This window comes from Coregonus clupeaformis, unplaced genomic scaffold (genome assembly GCF_020615455.1).
Source record: "Coregonus clupeaformis isolate EN_2021a unplaced genomic scaffold, ASM2061545v1 scaf0692, whole genome shotgun sequence".
NCBI classification, from domain to species: Eukaryota; Metazoa; Chordata; class Actinopteri; order Salmoniformes; family Salmonidae; genus Coregonus; species Coregonus clupeaformis.
Genome location: NW_025534147.1, coordinates 128,091 through 153,091, shown reverse-complemented (window position 1 = coordinate 153,091; position 25,001 = coordinate 128,091). Strand labels below are relative to the sequence as shown.

Genomic DNA, 25,001 nt, shown 5'->3' with positions numbered 1-25,001 from the left:
ATGCAGGAGTTGGTGACCATGCTGCGTTCACCTTGACAGCCCACTCTCTGTGTGTGTGTGTGTGTGTGTGTGTGTGTGTGTGTGTGTGTGTGTGTGTGTGTGTGTGTGTGTGTGTGTATGTATGTTTGTTTGTTTGTTTGTTAATCTTCCTCGGATAACATCACAGCTGGGCTTTCAGTGTGCGCGTGTGTGTTCATATTTGTGAGCCTGTGTGTGTGTGCTTAGCTAGCTGTCTCCTTCCTTAGCAGCTAAGAGCAGCTCTCAGATCATCAGAGACACAGAGATCACTTCTGAAGCATACCACACAGCATAAATATGGGCAAACATGAGAGAGGAAACTAAAGAAACAGAATCTGTAATGGGTAAAGAAAAGGAGAGGAGGAAAGAGAGATTTGGTTGCCCTACAGCTCACACCAACAGGAGGAACTGTGGTGAATACCAACACTGCTTATAACAGACCTTATTCAGACCACCTGGGGTTAGGCTGGGTGAAAGGAGTTATTGTATTGCTATGAAGTATTGAGGGATTTGGAAGATCATTGCTGATGGACCTTTGGGAAACAGAGTATATCTACAGGATAGCAAGTAGACTGCTAAATCTTTGTTTTCAGAACATTTCAGGAAGGTGGTAAGTCCCTGTAGGTTAGCGTGGGGAATGAGCTACCTGGAAGCACACACCACCATTCTGCCAGAAGACACAAAAATGCATCACTTTATAGTTTTGGCCTTGGAGAAAGAAAAGTATTTTAACATCACACCTCAACAACACCCCTCAACTAGAGATAGAAGCTGAGCCAAGAACAGAAATGAGACCTTGAGAGTTTCACTCAAACACTTGACGATAAACACATAGAGAACAGAAGCTTTCCATCTCCCCTCGAGAGGTAAAATCAACATTATTAAATTATTACATTTCCGTAAGGCACGCACACACATCTGCGTCTCATTAGCATCAGCAAACAGCTCTTCTGTAGAGAAGAGAGTCGACAGTAACAATTACATTTCATTACCTTCCCCTCTTCCACTTACCCAAACACAAATGTGATTTCACTCATGTGCCACGACGACGCCTCATATTAGACGTCTTTATTGTGGTAGCAGTGGGATTCACAGCGGTCCGGTCGGGTCCGGTCTGTCTGTTTACCTGATAAATGTCATCATTAAGCTGCCTAGGTAACGGGTGGGGATTACAGAGGCATCCTAACTGTCATCTGAAATATCTTCTCTGATCTCACTGTAGGAAGTCAGAGGGTTTTAACCATAACGGAACGAGGAAAATAACTGCATTGCCTTGTCTCATCTATTGTTAGGAGTTTTAGATGATATGATCATATCATCCTCTAAATGAACCCTTAACATCAGAGAAGACTCAGTGTGGAATAACAATACAGTTGCCTGCAGGAGATTCTTTTCAAAACTGCGTACGAGACCATTATATTATATGAAGAACTAGAGCCAGAATGGAGGGAGGTTTGGGGCTGGGTTTCACATAGCCGCACAGCACAGAGATGGTTACGCAATCACATCTTAACTGCACTCAGCTCGACAGCTCCCCCTCTCGCTCTGTCTGTCTCTCCTGAGAGTGTACGTATTTGTCTGTGTGTGTGTGTCAGTGTGTGTGTGTGTGTTTTCCCCATAGCAATCTTTGCCCAATGACAGACAGACAAAGTGTATGTTACAGACAGACAATATGTGTGTTCGTGAGCGCACGTGTGTGTGTTTGTGTGTGCGCGGGTGTGTGTGCGTGTGTGTTCTCTGCCGTGGTCTCCAGAAAGCATCTGTCAATGTGTAGCCCGTAGGCAGCAGACATAGGTAGACAGGCTGTAAGAGGTCTCTACAGACTCATCACATATGCAGAGGAAGGCAGTATTGGGAGAGACTGGCTGTGTTATCTGAACCCCCCCACACACACACACACACACACACACACACACGCACACACACACACACACAAATACACAGTAATTAGGCAAAAATTGAAAACAGCTGTCATTAGTCTAAAATTGCTAATGGGAAATATGAAACAGTCAGACCATAATGTAGTGTCCTTGGTGCATCAGTGGTCTGCCATTCCCTTACAAATTAGTACTTTTTTTTCCATCTTAATGCTTCTATATCATTACTGTATATTACGTTTGAGATGTCAACACACCTGTGTGCTGAATTTGAAATACCAGCTGAGCTGTACACTGTGTACAAAACATTAGGAACACCTTCCTAATATTGAGTTGCACCCCCTCTTTTCCCCTCAGAACAGCCTAAATTCGTCGGGGCATGGACTCTACAAAGTGTCGAAACCGTTCCACAGGGATGCTGGCCCATGTTGACTCCAATGCTTCCCATAGTTGTGTCAAGTTGGCTGGATGTCCTTTGGGTGGTGGACCAATCTTGATACACACAGGACACTGTTGAGTGTGAAAAACCCAGCGTTGCAGTTCTTGACACACTCAAACCGGTGTGCCTGGCACATACTACCATACCCCATTCAAAGCACTTAAATATTTTGTCTTGCCCATTCACCCTCTGGTGGCACACATACACAATCCATGTCTCAATTGTCTCAAGGCTTAAAAATCCTTCTTTAACCTGTCTCCTCCCCTTTTATCTACACTGATTGAAGTGGATTTAACAAGTGCCATCAGTAAGGGATCATAACTTTTACCTGGATAGTTTATGTCATGGAAAGAGCAGGTGTTCCTAATGTTTTGTACACTGAGTGTATGTTCCTGGTGTACATAATGCAAAATGGCAATAAATACTATACACTGGGATGTACTGAACCCTGACTGCACTTTGGACACAAACACAGGCAACAGACATTATATCCTCTCCCTCTCTCCCTCCCTCCCTCGGCGTTGCAAGCACCATGCTCTACTGACTGAGCAACACAGCTGAAGCTTCATGTCTTTATTTCTGCAAACACTGAGTGATGACTGAGTCACACAGACAGACTGCTCTGAAGGACTATGTCAAATCCCCAGTCTATGAATTAACAGATCGGTTAGACCAGGTGTGGGCAACTGGCGGCTGAGGTCCCCCTTTTGTCGGCCCGCAGATCAATTTCCAATCAAATGTCGTTTTTTTTGGGGGGGGGGGATTCAGTTGGGGTCTCAACTTCCTTTTGAGAGTTGTAGAAAATGTTGTAGAATTGCAGGAAATTAACTCGAAGGGGGCATAACATTTTGCTTAGGGCCCCCAAAAGGCTAGGGCCGGCTCTGACTGCATGTGTGGGTATGGATGTGGGTATGCAGACCCGCAAGCCACTGCGGCCCCTCATGAGTTCTGATATTTTGTGGTCCCCACCCCCATCAAAGTTGCCCATCCCTGGGTTAGACACTGAGCTATGGTAGGGGAACAACTGGTACTGATGTGCAGAGGGCAGAGGGCAGGGGGGTGCATGTGGACAGCTGGAGCTACTAGGGCAATGAGGGGACTGGACCAGGCTGTCCTGCTCTAGTTCTGCCATGATCTGACCCCTGGCACTGGACCTTGGCCCAGACTGCTGGAGAGTCATCTGTACTGACCACTGGAGCCAGAACACTGACCATCAGAGCCAGAGGACACTTGGTTCTACAGATGCTAATTGGGTCACATTCTGACAGATCATAGCACAGAGCACAGAAAAACCCACACTCACACTACTGGTTGCAGACGATTCTCCTTGTTGGCACCCATCTTATTCATTTGTGCAGTCAAGGCTGTTGTAATTTTGGCTGTTGCTTACTAGAAATGCTGTGTGTGAGTGTAGATAAATCTATTACGTTCCAGTATCAGTCTTACACTCAGAGGAAATAGTACTTCCTCTAGTACTCCCGTCTCGCTTCTAATCACATCCTTGAAAAAAAACAACACCGAGCCCACTGGAGGAAGTTTGCGGATGAACCAGGCCCCCCATGAAGTAAAAGGGTTTAACTAAGTAGTATTCAAATATCTATAAGCATATTTCAGCGAGCAGAGTTTCAATCAGCCAGCTGATGTGTGTGTGTGTGTTGATGAAGCTCTCAGCTGTCTGTCAGTCACAAGTTGTGTTGAAAGACCAGTCCAGATGTGTGAGCTACAGGAGACAGACAGATGGACAGATGGACAGACGGACCCAACATCTCTATAACCCATGGCAATGTTCTAATCTGAAATCAACTAACCCCTGTGCGATTCATTCATATCAAACTATATCCAGCCACATGGTCTAAAATCTACTTCTGCAGAACCCAAAGTGAAAGACACAGAGAGTGAGAGAGGAAGTCGGCAAGAGACCTTCCTCCAATGGGTTTTGAGAAGGAGGCGAGGAGAGAGGAGTATGCAATTGAGTTTCTCCCAGGGAAGGAGGGAAGAGGAAGAGGGAAAGAGAGGAAGAGGGAAAGAGAGGAAGAGGGAAAGAGAGAAGGTCCAACTGCCGTGTGAGCAGCAGTACTTCAGGGGCCGTGTTGTCATGGTTACCATTCTGCACACACACACACACACACTTCAAAACACTACACTGAGCTGCGAGTGTGTGTGACTGAAATCGTGTTTGAGTTGGTAGAGGGAGAGACTGCATGCTGGCAATAATCCATCTCATACTCTGACACCCTGAAATATCATCCCCCTTCTCCTAACACACACACTCATCCATAAAGAGAGGCAAACACCAGTCACTGGTGGAGCCTTTACCTAAATGATGGAGCACCAAGAGAACAAACAGGACCAGCAGACACATTCAATCTGCTACACAAATAACTATGAGATTGATTACACAGAGAGACAGAGAGAAATACAGAGAGAGATACAGATACAGAGAAAGAGAGAGAGAGAGAGAGAGAGAGAGAGAGAGAGAGAGAGAGAGAGAGAGAGAAAGAAAGAAAGAGAGAGAGAGAGATGATTGGCCATCTCTAAACAGCCATATGGGTCCATGAATAAACCAGTCAACATGCTGAAGGCAGAGAGGAACATCCTTTAGTTCCACGCGTCCATACACATCGACACACACGCCGATCTATCAACACACCATTAGATATTATTCCTATACACCAATTACTCTCGCCACAGAATGTATTGAACACATCTCCAATAGCACTCACAGATCGTGTATGCATATACACAATACATATTACAATTCAATGAATAGCAAAACCAATTTCAAGCATCATTAAACCGAGACACAAACAATTTCTGGATCCAAACAGCTGTTATTCAAATCAAATGGCTTACCTGTTAAGGAGTAATGGTGGAGGAACAGCAGCACATGGAATAGAGAGAAGGGTGAAATATGTTAATCAGGGTTCACTGTAGTCTACACAGCAACATAAAGAGAATACAAAATAATAATAATAATAATAATAATAATAATAATAATAATAATAATAATAACACACTGGATATTAGATTGTAGAGAACTGAACTATATATTAATACATAACATTGCATGATAAATTATCATGCAATGTTATACAGTATGTAAAGTGTGTGGTGTAAACTACATTCAGAAGACTAACTTGCTTGAGAATTAAAGACTTGTGTTATCTGTCAGAACTAATGTCTAGGCTTTAGCTCAATGGGCCAACATGGACTTTAAGCCAAGCAGATGACCCGGGTTTGATTCCCGTTCGGTTACAGCTTCATTGTATATTGAGGGTACATTCGTCAGGCTCGAGGTCTCCACTTCAACAGAGGGCAAATACAACTCAAGCTAACTCAACACTGCCCCCTACTGGGTATTTTATACAAGCACAGCTTCGGAAATACAGATGATGTCATCTGCTCACAAGCCTGCTCTATGATCACAAGCACCACATGTGTTTTGATTATTTGTTGTCAGAGAAACACACTAAGAAATCCTATCACAGCAATACTCCAATGAAGTGTTGTACTCAGCCTATTATGTGGTGCAATGGTCTAAGGCACTCAGTGCTTGAGGTGTCACTACAGACCCTGGTTAGATTCCAGGCTGTATCACAACCGGCCGTGATTGGGAGTTCCATAGGGTGGCGCACAATTGGCCCAGCGTTGTCCGGGTTAGGCCGGTGTAGGCCGTCATTGTAAATAAGAATTTGTTCTTAACTGACTTGCCTAGTTAAATAAAGGTAAAATAAATAAATTATCAGTACTGCCCTCACAGAAAATAAACTCTCAATACAAAAACGTCAAAAAAACTTTAGTCCATTTCAAGGTAAAATGGAAACGTGGCTTTGGCTTTCAATACAGACTCAATTCCAAAAACAATATACAGTGGGGAGAACAAGTATTTGATACACTGCCGATTTTGCAGGTTTTCCTACTTACAAAGCATGTGGAGGTCTGTAATTTTTATCATAGGTACACTTCAACTGTGAGAGATGGAATTGTATGATTTTTAAGTAATTCATTTGCATTTTATTGCATGACATAAGTATTTGATACATCAGAAAAGCAGAATTTAATATTTGGTACAGAAACCTTTGTTTGCAATTACAGAGATCATATGTTTCCTGTAGGTCTTGACCAGGTTTGCACACACTACAGCAGGGATTTTGGCCCACTCCTCCATACAGACCTTCTCCAGATCCTTCAGGTTTCGGGGCTGTCGATGGGCAATACGGACTTTCAGCTCCCTCCAAAGATTTTCTATTGGGTTCAGGTCTGGAGACTGGCTAGGCCACTCCAGGACCTTGAGATGCTTCTTATGGAGCCACTCCTTAGTTGCCCTGGCTGTGTGTTTCGGATCGTTGTCATGCTGGAAGACCCAGCCACGACCCATCTTCAATGCTCTTACTGAGGGAAGGAGGTTGTTGGCCAAGATCTCGCGATACATGGCCCCATCCATCCTCCCCTCAATACGGTGCAGTCATCCTGTCCCCTTTGCAGAAAAGCATCCCCAAAGAATGATGTTTCCACCTCCATGCTTCACGGTTGGGATGGTGTTCTTGGGGTTGTACTCGGCGAGTGGAGTTTAGACCAAAAAGCTTTATTTTTGTCTCATCAGACCACATGACCTTCTCCCATTCCTCCTCTGGATCATCCAGATGGTCATTGGCAAACTTCAGACGGGCCTGGACATGCGCTGGCTTGAGCAGGGGAACCTTGCGTGCGCTGCAGGATTTTAATCCATGACGGCGTAGTGTGTTACTAATGGTTTTCTTTGAGACTGTGGTCCCAGCTCTCTTCAGGTCATTGACCAGGTCCTGCCGTGTAGTTCTGGGCTGATCCCTCACCTTCCTCATGATCATTGATGCCCCACGAGGTGAGATCTTGCATGGAGCCCCAGACCGAAGGTGATTGACCGTCATCTTGAACTTCTTCAATTTTCTAATAATTGCGCCAACAGTTGTTGCCTTCTCACCAAGCTGCTTGCCTATTGTCCTGTAGCCCATCCCAGCCTTGTGCAGGTCTACAATTTTATCCCTGATGTCCTTACACAGCTCTCTGGTCTTGGCCATTGTGGAGAGGTTGGAGTCTGTTTGATTGAGTGTGTGGACAGGTGTCTTTTATACAGGTAATGAGTTCAAACAGGTGCAGTTAATACAGGTAATGAGTGGAGAACAGGAGGGCTTCTTAAAGAAAAATTCTTACTGGTTGGTAGGTGATCAAATACTTATGTCATGCAATAAAATACAAATTCATTACTTAAAAATCCTACAATGTGATTTTCTGGATTTTTGTTTTAGATTCCGTCTCTCACAGTTGAAGTGTACCTATGATAAAATTACAGACCTCTACATGCTTTGTAAGTAGGAAAACCTGCAAAATCGGCAGTGTATCAAATACTTGTTCTCCCCACTGTACATGACAAGAACACCAACAACACCAACAACTATGAAGAACAAATGGAATGGTTTGCTTTAGCAAAACGGCAGAAAAACAAGATACAACATTAAGACAAACAGATATGGTCATAATCCACATTCACATACACCCTAGGAGCTGAGCTCCAACACGGATATTGGGAGCTAGTGTTTTAAAGCAAAGCCCGTGTTTGAGGAACACCTCTAGTCATCTAAATGCAAAACTGATCGGATGCTGCCAGGACACACACCCTGCTGAGGCCAGGCAGAGAGAAGACAGCACGTCTTCCTACAGGGATTTGTCTCACACACATTCTATTAGTCTCCCACTGAGATCAGTCTGGGTTCACTACACTGCCCAAACTCACAAACAGAAACAAAACGCACACAGACAGACTAAAACAAGGCAATGTGCACTGCATGCACACACACACACAATGATAAAAACATGTAGATGTGCATAACCAAACAGTCACACACACACACATTCACAGTGTAACACACACAAATACACCTTGTTCTATGAACAGTCAGGGTGTCAGGAGGGGGATTAAACAGTGGCAGATGTGGTTGACAACAATACTGTTTACAGTACAGTGCTGCTGCTGGACTAGTGGTCAGATAGCCTCAGATTATAACACGGGTAATGGCCTGAGAGGAGCAGAAGGGGTGTTGGAGCCCTCTAGTGGTCATACGCAGCTACAAGTCAGTCTACTTCCTTTCCTCTGCTCCCCCCCTCCTTTTCCTCCTGATCTCTCTCCTCTCATCTGCCCTCCTCTCTCCTCCACTGCCCTACCCAATCAACTCTTCACACAGCAGGGCTCTCTGGATTCTCTGAAAGTGAATGGAACACCCCAGGTACTCCTGACTTTGGCTTTCAATGTGTTAAGAGTTCATTCCATAAGGGAATGGTTCTGTAGCTAACTCATCAATTCTCTATACAGACATCACAGTAGGGTCTCTGAACATCTGACTCAGCAGGAGCCTCTCTCCTTTCACTCTGATCTCTCCCATTCTTGCCTCTTCAAATATGAGATCACTACATTAATAAGGGCCATATAATACACATCAAACATCAAAGTGCTAGGAGGGCTTTTGAAGTGTGGGTCACTTGAATATGAAGATGGCTGGTTTGAAGAAAAATTTAATTGAATGACCCATACTACACATTCCAATGAGGGCAGAACTCACTAATGTGTTTTGAAGAATACACATTCCACACACACACACACACACACACACACACACACACACACACACACACTACTGACCGATCAGGAATCAGTTTCATTTTCCAGACGGTATAGAAACAGGTGTCTCAGTGAGCACTCAGTCATTCAGACTGTGTAATTATAGTTAGGAATGGCCCACAGCTCTATCATATATTATTATTCACTAATAAATTACAGTTTCTACATGATGGAAATACATATTGGGTGAACAAATAAATATATATATATATACTTTTCCCATAGTGGAAATTGCACTTTCCACCAGAATTATATATGAAAAATGTATGCACTCACTCTGGATAAGAGCGTCTGCTAAATGACTAAAACATTTTTACAAAATAATTCATTTTTTGAAGTTGAAGAAAGGGAGAGTAATGACAAAAGCTTTCCAAACATGTATGCTATGATAGCAGACTGTCAAAAAGTCAAAGAAACAAAGAGAAAAAGAAAGAGAGAGAAAGTGCCCTGACCCTCCTCTGGCATAGTCACTGATGTATTCCAATGGACCAGAAACATCATTAGGGACTCATAATTAAGAAGAGAAACAGAAGAAGGCACCAAATGGTTCCATTAGAACCTGCTCCTCTGGGAGGACTGTCAGGTTGATCAAAGATCTCTGTCCCTCTGTGTGTCTCTGTTCTCTGGTGCAGTAAGGCCATGTAGCACATAGAGATTATAAAAGAGGATGGATGGAGGAAGAGAAGCAGGGATGACATCTATCGCTATGGAATTCTGAGTAATGTCTCCAATTCGAGTCCTTCCCTGTGTGTGTGTGTGTGTGTGTGTGTGTGTGTGTGTGTGTGTGTGTGTGTGTGTGTGTGTGGGCGTTACTCTGAGGTATCAAGAGTAGGTGGGTCAACAGGCAATCCATTGTAATTACATTGTTGAACATAAAAGTGAGTATATTGCAGTATCACTATAGAGAGCAACAGGCCAAATGCTTCCACATGGCTGATCTCTTTTTCATCAGTGTGTTGAAATGAATACAGAGTGTAATGAGATCCTATAACGAGACCGTCCAACACAATCATTACTCAATACATTATGAATGAATCGAGTGAAGCCTGGTGACCTGTGGATACACACACACACACACACACACACACAGCTGCATATTGATTCCTTAGCTCAGACTTATAGGGCTGATTATTCTGCACAGTGAGAAGACAATCTTCTGCCTCTGACAAAACAAAATCTGTCCTAACCAATCTTCTCCAAAACACACTGAGCGCCAACAGCGTTTGTTTACCCCAACGTTTATTATCTAACAGATCCACAACGTCTGTCTGATCTTTCTCAATAAAGACAGACTACCCTGCAGCAGAGAGATAGATCTAAGCCGGTGATCATCAACTAGATTCAGCCACGGGCGGATCATAATTACAAATCATTTGCACACTGCAAGAAGCCCAAACAGATATACAGTGGGGGAAAAAAGTATTTAGTCAGCCACCAATTGTGCAAGTTCTCCCACTTAAAAAGATGAGAGAGGCCTGTAATTTTCATCATAGGTACACGTCAACTATGACAGACAAATTGAGATTTTTTTTCTCCAGAAAATCACATTGTAGGATTTTTAATGAATTTATTTGCAAATTATGGTGGAAAGTAAGTATTTGGTCACCTACAAACAAGCAAGATTTCTGGCTCTCACAGACCTGTAACTTCTTCTTTAAGAGGCTCCTCTGTCCTCCACTCGTTACCTGTATTAATGGCACCTGTTTGAACTTGTTATCAGTATAAAAGACACCTGTCCACAACCTCAAACAGTCACACTCCAAACTCCACTATGGCCAAGACCAAAGAGCTGTCAAAGGACACCAGAAACAAAATTGTAGACCTGCACCAGGCTGGGAAGACTGAATCTGCAATAGGTAAGCAGCTTGGTTTGAAGAAATCAACTGTGGGAGCAATTATTAGGAAATGGAAGACATACAAGACCACTGATAATCTCCCTCGATCTGGGGCTCCACGCAAGATCTCACCCCGAGATGAGCAAAAATCCCAGAACCACACGGGGGGACCTAGTAAATGACCTGCAGAGAGCTGGGACCAAAGTAACAAAGCCTACCATCAGTAACACACTACGCCACCAGGGACTCAAATCCTGCAGTGCCAGATGTGTCCCCCTGCTTAAGCCAGTACATGTCCAGGCCCGTCTAAAGTTTGCTAGAGTGCATTTGGATGATCGAGAAGAGGATTGGGAGAATGTCATATGGTCAGATGAAACCAAAATATAACCTTTTGGTAAAAACTCATCTCGTCGTGTTTGGAGGACAAAGAATGCTGAGTTGCATCCAAAGAACACCATACCTACTGTGAAGCATGGGGGTGGAAACATCATGCTTTGGGGCTGTTTTTCAAAGGGACCAGGACGACTGATCCGTGTAAAGGTAAAAATGAATGGGGCCATGTATCGTGAGATTTTGAGTGAAAACCTTCCATCAGCAAGGGCATTGAAGATGAAACGTGGCTGGGTCTTTCAGCATGACAATGATCCCAAACACACCGCCCGGGCAACGAAGGAGTGGCTTCGTAAGAAGCATTTCAAGGTCCTGGAGTGGCCTAGCCAGTCTCCAGATCTCAACCCCATAGAAAATATTTGGAGGGAGTTGAAAGTTCGTGTTGCCCAGCAACAGCCCCAAAACATCACTGCTCTAGAGGAGATCTGCATGGAGGAATGGGCCAAAATACCAGCAACAGTGTGTGAAAACCTTTTGTTATTGACCAAATACTTATTTTCCAACATAATTTGCAAATAAATTCATTAAAAATCCTATAATGTGATTTTCTGGATTTTTTAAAATCATTTTGTCTGTCATAGTTGACGTGTACCTATGATGAAAATTACAGGCCTCTCTCATATTTTTAAGTGGGAGAACTTGCACAATTGGTGGCTGACTAAATACTTTTTCCCCCACTGTATTTGTCTAAAACATAATCATTTAAAACCTTGCTTACATTTGTATACAATCAAGTGTCTCTATTATGCGTGGGAATACATGGGGAAAGATTTCCAAAATAAAAAATCACTTGGAGCTGATCTCCTGGTGTTTCTACAGTCTTTTATGTCCAACAATGAACATATTTTTTTTTTTCAAAGATGGAAACTTGGTGGGCCAAATAAAACCACTGGGCCACCAAGTTGGGGAAACCTGATCTAGGCTATGGGTAAATGGATAGATGGTAAAACAGAGCTTGTGCAATGCAATGAAAACTTCTCAACTGATAAAAGAAATGAAGTATTCTATCCATCTGTATTTACCACAGAGCAGAGAGAGCTGTAATGCCATAAGCCCTCAGTGATGGAATCCTCTAGCTCTGTGGTCCTCTAAAGCAACAACATACACTTAGAGAGTCAGGAAGTAGTAACTGTAGATGCAATCAATTACTATACCACACTCTGGTAGAGGGAACATGGCAACCCCAATTAGAAACCAGGGCAAATCTTAATTACCCTTCACTCCCAGTAGTTAGGGAGAGAGTGGAGAGAGAAGGAGAGCGAGAGAGAGATGGAAGAGGAAAAGAGAGGGACAGATGGGGGAGAAAGAGGGAGAGAGAGAACCATGCAGTGCTTAGAGGGGTGGTGAGTTTTACCATAAACTTTGACTGATTCCTTTTTCCTGGCGTCAGAGGGAGAAATGCACACTTATACAAGGCTGATGAGACCTCCAAAAATCCACACGCACACACACACACACACTTCCTCATACCATAGGAAATGGGCATCATCAGCCAGACTATAATTTCACTGGTAGATGAGGTGATGGAAAAACATGTAAACTTAGACAGGGGACAAAACTATTTGCTAATCCGGCTACTCCTGAGTGGTCTGACCAATAACAAACCACATTTTGTCTCCCTGATGTCAAGCAACGGCTCTAAGAACTAGACTACTACTACTACCTTTTAGAGAACATTATGCAGTCAATTATGCAAACTCTGCTATTCTGTTAGGTTCTCAGGAATCTTAAAATTGTTCCATCATTTTCACTTACTACCACCTTATTATTCATTTACGTTACTGCCATTAGCTTTTGTTACAGTACATAGGTACACCTCATTCCCAATGGAAAATTCCACTCATAACGCAACACTCCAACATTTGAATTAATGCATGGTGTTCAAAACATGTCACCTCGCTCCATTGAGTGGGTCTTTCAGTTGCTTGTTGATTGATAGTCAGTGTGTGAGTGACTAAGAGAGAGTGATGTAACTTCTCAGGTCTCTGTCAATGAAGAGGCTCAACCTCAAAATGAACAAATATGTGAACTAGCTCCAGACAGCAGGATCAAGGTATTTGCCTTTTAGTGTTGATCCACCCTGTACTCTCTACTACGGTTTACCCAGGCTGTGTCTGCACCCCAAATGGCACCCTATTCCCTATATAGTCCTGTCAAAAGTAGTGTCCTAAACAGGGAATAGGGTGCCATTTGGGATGCAGGCTGTGTGTTCTGACAAGAGGGGCTTGGCTTGCCTGTTAAATAATACAGCAGTTTTGAAGGGTTATTAGAATTCCATGGAACCACTGGGGGGAAAAGAAAACAGATTCTATAATCGCTTTCAGTGCTGTGCATACAGACCAGATTGAAAGAGCGAGGGAGGGATGGAGAGATGGAGGGAGAATGGAAGAGAGGAGAGAGAGTACTATTCACTTTGAGAAAACAGTCCTTTGGTAAGAGTAAAATGTCCACTATTTGCCAGTGGATAGAACCCTTCTAAAGAGATGGTCAGGTGCTCGACTGCAGGACCTGAAAATCCCAAAAACATTCCTTACCCCAGGATACTTCAACTGGTGACTATCAGGGAGAACAAAGAAAAAGGAGCTCTGTTGCTGCGTAAATCTGACAGATTTATTGACGTGACAAAAAAACTATAGGCTTAAGTTTCGTCATGAATCGCCTTCATCGGAGTGTTGAGTAGAAACAGAGTGGGAGGTACCTATATGAAAAGGGGTGTGGGCCCAATAAAAATGCAACACACATGGAGAGACACACGTACGGACGCACACAAGCTAACTGCACTAACACAGAGAATGTAGACACAATGTGGACAGAGAATGTGTGTTTGTGCACGTGTCTGTGGTCTGACTGCCATTACACAGCTGTCCAGTCCTAAGGAGACTAGAGGATGGTAGAGAGGCTAACATTAGCATTTTCTACAGCCCAGAGTCAGGGAGGGAGGCTAAGGGAGCATTATGCCCCTGTAACACCACCCTGAGGGTCTCCTCTCCTTAAGGCCCAGGCCAGGGTTTTAGGAGGGATTTGGGATGGAGCCTTTACCCCCCCCCCCCTCTGGGTCCAGATATATAGGGCTATAGCCTTGTGTTAGTAGGAGAGGACAAGAGGTGGTGTGTGTGTGTGTGTGTGTGTGTGTGTGTGTGTGTGTGTGTGTGTGTGTGTGTGTGTGTGTGTGTGTGTGTGTGTGTGTGTGTGTGGAGATACTTAAAACCCAGAGCAGAGGCAGTTTTCGGTTCGTCTGAAACATTAAAACATCCCGTCTGTCTCTCATCCCAGAGAGAGCAGAGAATAAAGCACAACACGTCTGAGTGAGTGAGTGAGTGAGTGAGTGAGTGAGTGAGTGAGGATACATCTAATATTCTACCTCAAATTCTATTTATGCTGATTTGAGGAGGCTAAGCTGATCCTAGAACTGTGACTCGGGGTACAGGTGTGAGCAGGCAACAGCTAGATACAGTTTGAGTCCAATCTATTCCCTATTTACTCGACACTGGGCCCTGGGTTAATCTGTGTGTCGTCAGCTGGAGATGTTACATGGAATTAATATCCCTGTCGTCTGAGTGGCTGAGAGCGACTGGAGGGCTGCTACTCCCTCATGAATAAAGGATGGGAACAAATGTTCCATTCTGCAGTGTGCCTCTGCTCAGCTGGGTGAGTGGAGCCCAATCTCTAGTCCAAGCCCCAGTGACTGTCCCACCGGCCGGTGATAACCCCCAGGGCAGAGAGAAGCCCCAGCACCAGTATCCCAGTCACTGTCCCATATCCCAGAGGTGCTCCTACATTTTCTGAACCCTGAGCCCTGCATCTATGGCCAGGCTATAGAAGAGCTTAGATTCCAGTTAGGACAGACCCTCCAGCTACAGCTGAATTTCCCAGAACACTGGAATGTCTAAAGGCAACAGCCTGCAGGGAAGAGAGCGAGAGAGAGCGGAGAGAGAGAGGGAGGAGAGAGGAGCGAGAGCGAGAGAACAGTCAACAGGAAGAAGTTTACACGAGAGGCGTCTGTCTCCAACCACTGCTCGAACTAACTAACTAGCCTAGAGGCTGTTTGGACAGAGACTGTCACAGTCTGTCCAAGTGGAAGGCGGGAGAGAGAGAGGGCGGAATGGAGCCCATGTTCAAACACAGACAGAGGCGGAGAGGGAGAGAGAGATGGTAGCTGTAGTGTGCACTGTGCAGCATGTGACAACACCTGTAGGACAGTTAAAGATCCTGTTGGAAAATGCATCCTCCCTTCCTTCCTTCCTTCCTTCCTCCCTTCATCCCTTCCTTCCGTCCTTCATCCCTTCCTTCCTTCCTTCATCCCTTCCTTCCTTCCTTCCTTCCTTCCTTGCTATAATCAACTAGTGTATGATGCAAATATGTCCAGCAGAGGGCACTGAGAGAAAATCTCAGGACAAATGATGCACACAGATTTCAGCTATTGTTCCGTAATCCCATTATGAATGATTTATAAAGCAAACTGCGTTTCATAAATCTCTTTTGTCATCTTGACTTAACAGCATGCATTCCGCTGATGAAATTAGGTTGCAATGTATTTGTTCTCTATGACACATGCTAATTAGCAACTTTTCATGCATATGTACAACCCTTCATCTGTTAAATCATATCCAGAAGAGACATCTACTAGATAAGGAAACAAATAGATGCATAGATACCACTATAGCGGTGAGGTATAGATAGGGAAGCTTAAAGCTCAGTCAGTTAGAGATGAGAACAAGTTAAATATTCATTGTACATGGATAAAATACTTTGTAGGAAATGAGAATAGAATCCATTGAGCTGGGAATAAAACATCCACAGAGCCACAGACAGATAGAGAGTGTACTATAAACTGGGCTTACATCTGGTAGAGGCTGTCAAAGTGACACTTTCTCGCTGTTAGGGTTGACATGCAGCAGTAGGCCACAGCCAGCCAGCCAGCCAGCCAGCCAGCCAGCCAGCCAGCCTATCCCTTCACTACAGCCTTAACTCAACCCTCTATGAGGCTCAGTCTATACTTAGACCAGTATGGATCCAGTTTCACTGAGATTCCTATTCCTTGGAGAGACACACATCTAGACCCACATACGGTAAACACACAATTTTTTTTTAAATAGAGTGAAGGGTGGCTGAAGTTTGCAGAAACATGGTGATGTGCTATGAAGTCGGGCTGTCTCTGCTGCAGGACACAGAGACAGACAGAGAGTGGAGACATTTTGGGGAGCCACAAAGGCAGAGGCACAGTAATGAGCCAGGCTGGGACTGAAAGACATGGGTATACAAAACACACACACACAGTTAGAAAACTAGTTAACATTTACATTACATTTTAGTCATTCAGCAGACACTCTAGAGTAGCAATTAGGGTTAAGTGCCTTGCACAGACATATTTTTCACCTAGTCGGCTCGGGCATTCGAACCAGCGACCTTTCAGTTACTAGCTCAACGCTCTTAACCGCTAGGCTACCTGCCGCCCAGTTAAAGAAGAGAGAACGTGAGAGACAGAGATATAGACAGAGATATAGACATATAGAGACAGAGATAGAGAGACAGAGATAGAGATATAGAGACAGAGATATAGAGACAGAGATAGAGACTGAGATATAGAGAACGATAGAGATAGAGACAGATATAGAGACAGAGACAGAGATATAGAGACCGAGATATGGAGATAGAGACATAGATATAGAGACATAGATATAGATATAGAGATAGAGATATAGAGACAGAGACAGAGATATAAAGACAGAGACAGAGATATAAAGACAGAGACAGAGATAGAGATATAGAGACAGATATAGAGACAGAGATATAGAGATAGAGACAGATAGAGACAGAGAGAGATAGACAAAGAAACAGAGATAAAGACAGATAGAGACAGAGACAGAGATATAGAGACAGAAATAGAGATATAGACAGAGATAGAGAGATATACAGATATAGAAACAGAGACAGAGATATAGAGACAGAAATAGAGATATAGACAGAGATAGAGAGACAGAGACAGAGATATAGAGACAGATATATAGAGATAGAGACGGAATGAGAGAGAAATAGAGACAGAGATATAGAGACAGAGATATAGAGACAGAGACAGATATATAGAGACAGAGAAATAGACAGATAGAGATATAGAGAACAGTTATAGAGATAGACATAGAGACAGAGATAGAGATAGATATAGAGACAGAGACATATAGAGACAGAGACATATAGAGACAGAGATATAGAGACAGAGACAGAAATAGAGACAGAGAGATACAGAGACAGAGATATAGAGACAGAGACAGATATATAGAGACAGAGACAGATATATAGAGACAGAGAGATACAGAGACAGAGATATAGAGACAGATATAGAGACAGAGATATAGCGACAGAGACAGATATATAGAGACAGAGATATAGAGACAGATATAGAGATAGACAGAGACAGAGATATAGAGACATATAGAGAGATATATATAGAGACAGATATAGAGACAGAGACATAGATAGAGATATAGAGACAGAGAGACAGTGATAGAAACAGAGATAGAGACAGAGACAGAGATATAGAGACATATATAGAGACAGAGATAGAGATAGAGACAGATATAGAGACAGAGAAAGACAGAGACAGAAACAGAGATATAGAGACAGAAACATAGAGAGACAGAGATAGAGACATATATAGAGACAGAGACAGAGATATAGAGACATAAATAGAGATATAGACAGAGATAGAGAGATATAAACAGAGATATAGAGACAGAGAGAGATATAGAGACAAAGATATAGAGACAGATATATAGAGATAGACGGAATGAGAGATAAATAGAGACAGAGATATAGAGACAGAGATATAGACACAGAGACAGAGATATAGAGACATATATAGAGATAGACAGAGATATAGAGATAGAGACAGGGATATATAGACAGAGACAGGGATATCGAGACAGACAGAGATATAGAGACAGAGACATATAGAGACAGAGATATAGAGACAAAGATATAGAGACAGAGACATAAATAGAGACAGAGAGAAACAGAGATATAGAGACAGAGAGAGATATAGAGACAAAGATATAGAGACATATATAGAGACAGAGATATAGAGACAGATATATAGAGCTAGAGACGGAATGAGAGATAAATAGAGACAGAGATATAGAGACAGAGATAGACACAGAGACAGAGATATAGAGACATATATAGAGATAGACAGAGATATAGAGATAGAGACAGAGACATAGAGACAGCGATATATAGAGAGATATAGAGACAGAGATATAGAGACGGATATAGAGACAGAGATATAGAAACAGAGACAAATATAGAGACAGAGATATAGAGACAGAGATATAGAGATATGGAGACAGAGATATAGAGACATATATAAAGACAGAGACAGAGATATAGAGACAGAGATAGATATAGAGACAGAGATATAGAGACAGATATATAGAGATAGAGACGGAATGAGAGATAAATAGACAGAGATATAGAAACAGATATATAGACAGAGACAGAGATATAGAGACATATATAGAGATATAGACAGAGATAGAGAGATAGACAGGGATATATAGACAGAGACAGGGATATAGAGACAGATATAGAGATAGAGACAGATATAGAGACAGAGACATAGAGACAGCGATATAGAGACAGCGATATATAGAGATATAGAGACAGAGATATAGAGACAGAGATATAGAAACAGAGACAGAGAGATATAGAGACAGAGATATAGAGATATGGAGACAGAGATATAGAGATATAGAGACATATATAAAGACAGAGACAGAGATATAGAGACAGAGATAGAGACAGAGATATAGAGACAGAGACAGATATATAGAGACAGAGATATAGAGACAGAGATATAGAGACAGATAGAGACAAATATAGAGATAGATATAGAGACAGAGATATTGAGAGAGATATAGTGACAGAGATATAGAGACAGATATAGAGACAGAGACATATAGAGACAGAGACATATAGAGACAGATATAGAGATAGACAGAGACAGAGATATAGAGACATATAGAGATAGATATAGAGACAGTTATAGAGACAGAGACATAGATATAGAGATATAGAGACAGAGAGACATAAAGACAGAGATATAGAACAGAGATATAGAGACAGATAGAGACAGAGAGATATAGAGACAGAGACAGATATATAGAGACAGAGAGATATAGCGACAGATATAGAGACAGATATAGTGATAGACAGATATAGAGACAGAGACATATAGAGACAGAGATATATAGAGACAGAGACAGAGATATAGAGACAGATATAGAGACAGAGATATAGAGATAGAGATATAGAGACAGATATAGAGAGAGACAGAGACAGATATAGAGACAGAGAGATATAGAGACAGAGACAGAGATATATGGACAGAGATATAGACAGATATAGAGATAGAGATATAGAGACATATATAGAGATAGAGATATAGAGAACAGATAGAGATTGAGAGAGATATAGAGACAGATAGAGATATAGAGACAGAGATATATAGATATGGAGACAGAGATATAGAGATATGGAGACAGACATAAAGACAGATACAGAGATATAGAGACAGAGATATAGAGACAGATATATAGAGACAGATAGGGACAGATATAGAGATAGATATAGAGACAGATATATAGAGACAGAGACATAGATATAGAGATATAGAGACAGAGAGACAGAGACAGAGATATAAAGACAGAGATAGAGACAGAGACAGAGACAGATAGAGATATATATAGAGATAGAGACAGACAGACATTTAGAGACAGAGATATAGTGACAGATATAGAGACAGAGATAGAGACTGATATAGAGACAGAAACATAGAGATATAGAGACAGAAACATAGAGATAGAGAGAGATAGAGATAGAGATAGAGACAGAGACAGAAATAGAGATATAGACAGAGATATAGAGATAGAAACAGAGATATAGAGACATATATAGCGATATAGACAGAGATAGACACAGGGTTATATAGACAGATATAGACAGAGACAGATATAGAGACAGAGACATAGAGAGACAGAGATATAGAGACAGCGATATATAGAGAGATATGGAGACAGAGATATAGAGACATATATAAAGACAGAGACAGAGATATAGAGATAGACAGAGACAGAGATATAGAGACAGATAGAGATAGATATAGAGACAGAGATATAGAGACAGGGATATAGAGACAGAGACAGAGTTATATAGACAGAGACAGAGACATAGAGACAGAGATATAGAGACAGAGACATATAGACAGAGATATAGAGACAGAGACAGATATAGAGACAGAGACAGAGATATAGAGACAGATAGAGATAGAGACAGATATAGAGACAGATAGAGATAGAGACAGATATAGAGACAGAGACATATAGAGACAGAGATATAGAGACAGAGACATATAGAGACAGAGACATATAGAGACAGAGATATAGAGACAGAGACAGATATAGAGACAGAGACAGATATATAGAGACAGATAGAGATAGAGACAGAGATATAGAGACAGAGAGATAGAGACAGATAGAGATAGAAACAGATATAGAGACAGAGACATATAGAGACAGAGACATAGAGACAGAGATATAGAGACAGAGATAGAGAGACAGCGATATATAGAGAGATATATAGACAGAGATATAGAGACAGATATATAGAGAGACAAATATAGAGACAGAGAGATATAGAGACAGAGACATAGAGACAGAGACAGATATATAGATATAGAGATAGATATAGAGACAGAGATATAGAGACAGCGAGATATAGAGACAGATATAGAGATACAGACATAGAGATAGAGACAGATATAGAGACAGAGATATAGAGACAGATATAGAGATAGAGACAGAGATATAGAGACAGAGACAGCAGCACAGGGCGGTGAACATTCCTTTCAGTATCACAAAGGTGTCAGTCTAGCCAGCCCTCCAGATTCCCAACCAGGTGGAACATTCTAGGAATGTGACAGCAGAATGCCAACCACTCCTAAAATATACCATCCGTCAGCTCCCCAGCCCCTTACAGCTGGAACAGGAGATCCCAATTAGATCCTCTAGTACAGCCTCTTCCTCTCTCCCGCTCTTTGCTCTTGGGGATAACTTTGCCATGCACTAGTCTAGCAGGGATACAGTGGAGGAATTCCAGGAACATTTCATTGGGAAAATGACGTTCCATATTGGGAATGTGGCAGCAGAATGCCAGGCTTTCCCCAATAGAGAGCAGCTCCAGCAGTCCTCAGAGTAGAGCTTAGCTCATCCCTCTCAGCTAGCTAGTTCACAGGCTGGCTGAGAATCGACCACTCTGTGGAACAGTCCATTCCATTTACATTCCAACAAATATTCATGTTCTCAATTATGTAGGAGGATAGATACTGACACTGTAATGACTGTCATTCTGTTCCATTCCAGGAAAATACACACTGCCTGAGTCCTGGGGATGTTTTCCTCAGGCTGTGTGTGTGTGTGTGTGTGTGTGTGTGTGTGTGTGTGTGCATGCGTGCGTGCGAGAGAGTGACTGGAGACCTGATAGTACACAGCTGTTGTTGTTCCATAGAGAGCAGAGCAGACACACTGACACAGTCAGTTCTGTGACACACAGCTGGGCCATACACACTCACACACAATCCCTCTCAAGCAGTCTGCCAAGGGCACTTCATACACACATCGGGAGAGAGTGAAAAGAGCAAGCCTCAAGGTCCCTCTCTCTTCTAGGTCTCTCATGACCAAGGCCAGAAGATCACCACACACACACACACACACACACACACACACACAGGACCTGCAGAGGATTTCCACAGGGTAAGAGGATGACATGCAGGGCTCCCAACCTCACCCTTTCAGCTGACAGAAACATCTGGAGTGAGGATGACACATAAACCACCACTACAGACACACACACACCCAAACACACAGCAGAGCAACCGTGCGTTCATATAACTGTCATGGTATGCACTGAGGAGGAAGGCACGCACACCTCTCTCTCTCTCTCTCTCTCACACACACACACACACACACACACACACACACACACACACACACACACACGTAGGCAGCAGAATGTGGTAAAGAATATTAAACACAATGCACTGCATAATCGGTCTCATCCACATGAATGACAAAATAATCACTGTTAAGGCTGCAACAACAACAGCTGTCACTTTACACAGGCAGCGATGAGGCAGACGGATGAGACTCTAGACAAGCCAAGGACAGGAGAGGAGAGGTGTATGCTCAAGGCTGTCGTTTCTCAGTCTTTCTGCTCTGAGGCCCAAACCAAGGCTGCTGTGATACGATAGCATTGGGGAGCAGGGGCAGGCTTTTAGATGTAGCCTAGTATTACTGTAAGCCAACCATTTTGTCTGAGGTCTCTTGCCCTGCACTGCCCCTAGACCACACAAGCTCACCGTCTTCACTCCCACATCAAAAGGTTAGTTTTTGTTGTGTAAACACACACACACACACACACACACACACACTTCCACGCTCATTATTTTAGCCGGGGTAATTAGCATTAGCTCTGGTGAGAGGGTAATAATCCCTTTAGCCTGTGAAGCAGTGTGTGTGTTTATGTGTGTGTAATAACCATGTGTGTGGTAACTGTGTGTGTGTGTGTGTAGTAACCGTGTGTGTGTGTAGATGTGTGTGTGCGTGTAGTAACCTTGTGTGTGTAGTAACCGTGTGTGTGTGTGTGTAGTAGGTGGTCCTCTGTAGCTCAGCTGGTAGAGCACGGCGCTTGTAACGCCAAGGTAGTGGGTTCGATACCCGGGACCACCCATACACAAACATGTATGCACGCATGACTGTAAGTCGCTTTGGATAAAAGCGTCTGCTAAATGGCATAATATTATTATTATTATAGTAACCGTGTGAGTGTGTGTGTAGTAACCGTGTGAGTGTGTGTGTAGTAACCGTGTGAGTGTGTGTAGTAACCGTGTGAGTGTGTGTAGTAACCGTGTGTGTGCAGTAACCGTGTGTGTGTGTAAGGGCCCACGTCTGAGCATGCTGGGTCTCTGATGGGGTTAGCTACTATATTGCTGATGTGATTTGACTGGCACATGACCTGCTACTGCTAATGTCAGCCCTACAGCACTGAGTCACACACACGCATGCACGCACTCACACACACCTACCTCCTTCTTCCCTACAGCACTGGGAGGGAAACACACACTGGAGTGCATACGCCTCCACAGATTACACACAATTCAGCAAAAGCGTACAAGAAACATCCTAATAACTTAGACTCACAATCCATTAATGATCCAGATTAAAACTCCACACAGAGTCACGGCCGAGCGCTGATGTTGTGACTGCATTCATCTGTTCATGTCAAATCCTTCCCAAAGATAGTTAATCAGATGTGACTGTCACACACAGAGGACCTGTGCTACCAGTCTGGCTGATACCAAACTCAAAGTCCTCCTGACTTCTGAGTCAGGAAAGGCTGTGTGATGGAATATTTTATGTTTGTGCTTTTCTAATAACCAATTTATGTGTTCATGCAAGTGACTGATTTAACGAATCCTCACTATCTGTATCTGCAATTTGGCAGTAAGCCCAGAACCTTGTTTTGAGAATATCTCAGTTTCAAGGTCTCAGCTTGGAGAGAAGAAGCCTCGTAAGGTATTGGTCGGTCACATGCATGAACCAAAACGTTAATGATGAATTAATTATCAATAATGAATAAGCTAAATCATGCAAATATAACTTGTCTGAGTATAGTGCCTTGCAAAAGTATTCATCCCCCTTGGCGTTTTTCCTATTTTGTTGCATTACAACCTGTAATTTAAATTGATTTTTATTTGGATTTCATGTAATGGACATACACACAATATTCCAAATTGGTAAGGTGAAATTACAAAAATTACTTGTTTCAAAAAATTCAAAAAAATAAATAACGGAAAAGTGGTGCGTGCATATGTATTCACCCCCTTTGCTATGAAGCCCCTAAATAAGATCTGGTGCAACCAATTACCTTCAGAAGTCACATAATTAGTTAAATAAAGTCCACCTGTGTGCAATCTAAGTCTCACATGATCTGTCACATGATCTCAGTATATATACGCCTGTTCTGAAAGGCCCCAGAGTCTGCAACACCACTAAGCAAGGGGCACCACCAAGCAAGCGGCACCATGAAGACCAAGGAGCTCTCCAAACAGGTCAGGGGCAAAGTTGTGGAGAAGTACAGATCAGGGTTGGGTTATAAAAAATATCTGAAACTTTGAACATCCCAAGGAGCACCATTAAATAAAAAATAAAAAATAAAAATATGGCACCACTACAAACCTGCCAAGAGAGGGCCGCCCACCAAAACTCACGGACCAGGCAAGGAGGGCATTAATCAGAGGCAACAAAGAGACCAAAGATAACCCTGAAGGAGCTGCAAAGCTCCACAGCGGAGATTGGCGTATCTGTCCATAGGACCACTTTACATTTACGTCATTTAGCAGACGCTCTTATCCAGAGCGACTTACAAATTGGTGCATTCACCTTATAGCCAGTGGGATAACCACTTTATTTTATTTATTTTTAAGCCGTACACTCCACAGAGCTGGGCTTTACGGAAGAGTGGCCAGAAAAAAGCCATTGTACAAAGAAAACAATAAGCAAACACGTTTGGTGTTCGCCAAAAGGCATGTGGGAGACTCCCCAAACATATGGAAGAAGGTACTCTGGTTAGATGAGACTAAAATTGAGCTTTTTGGCCATCAAGAAAAACGCTATGTCTGGCGCAAACCCAACACCTCTCATCACCCCGAGAACACCATCCCCACAGTGAAGCATGGTGGT

General features: G+C 42.8%; 1 protein-coding gene across 11 annotated transcripts in view; it reads right to left on the bottom strand.

The window, feature by feature from the left end:
• The window catches only part of LOC121546201 (pleckstrin homology domain-containing family A member 5-like), a 183,370-nt gene that overhangs the window by 108,227 nt on the left and 50,142 nt on the right, over window positions 1-25,001 (bottom strand). Inside the window, exon 4 of one of the 11 annotated variants that reach the window (XM_041857294.2) lies at window positions 4,916-5,187. The exons of the other annotated variants lie outside the window; for them this stretch is intronic. Within the exon in view, the coding sequence (XP_041713228.1) occupies window positions 5,184-5,187 (4 nt within the window). The 3' untranslated portion in view covers window positions 4,916-5,183. Of the gene's footprint in view, window positions 1-4,915; window positions 5,188-25,001 lie in introns of those variants that run through there. 11 annotated transcript variants of the gene reach the window in all.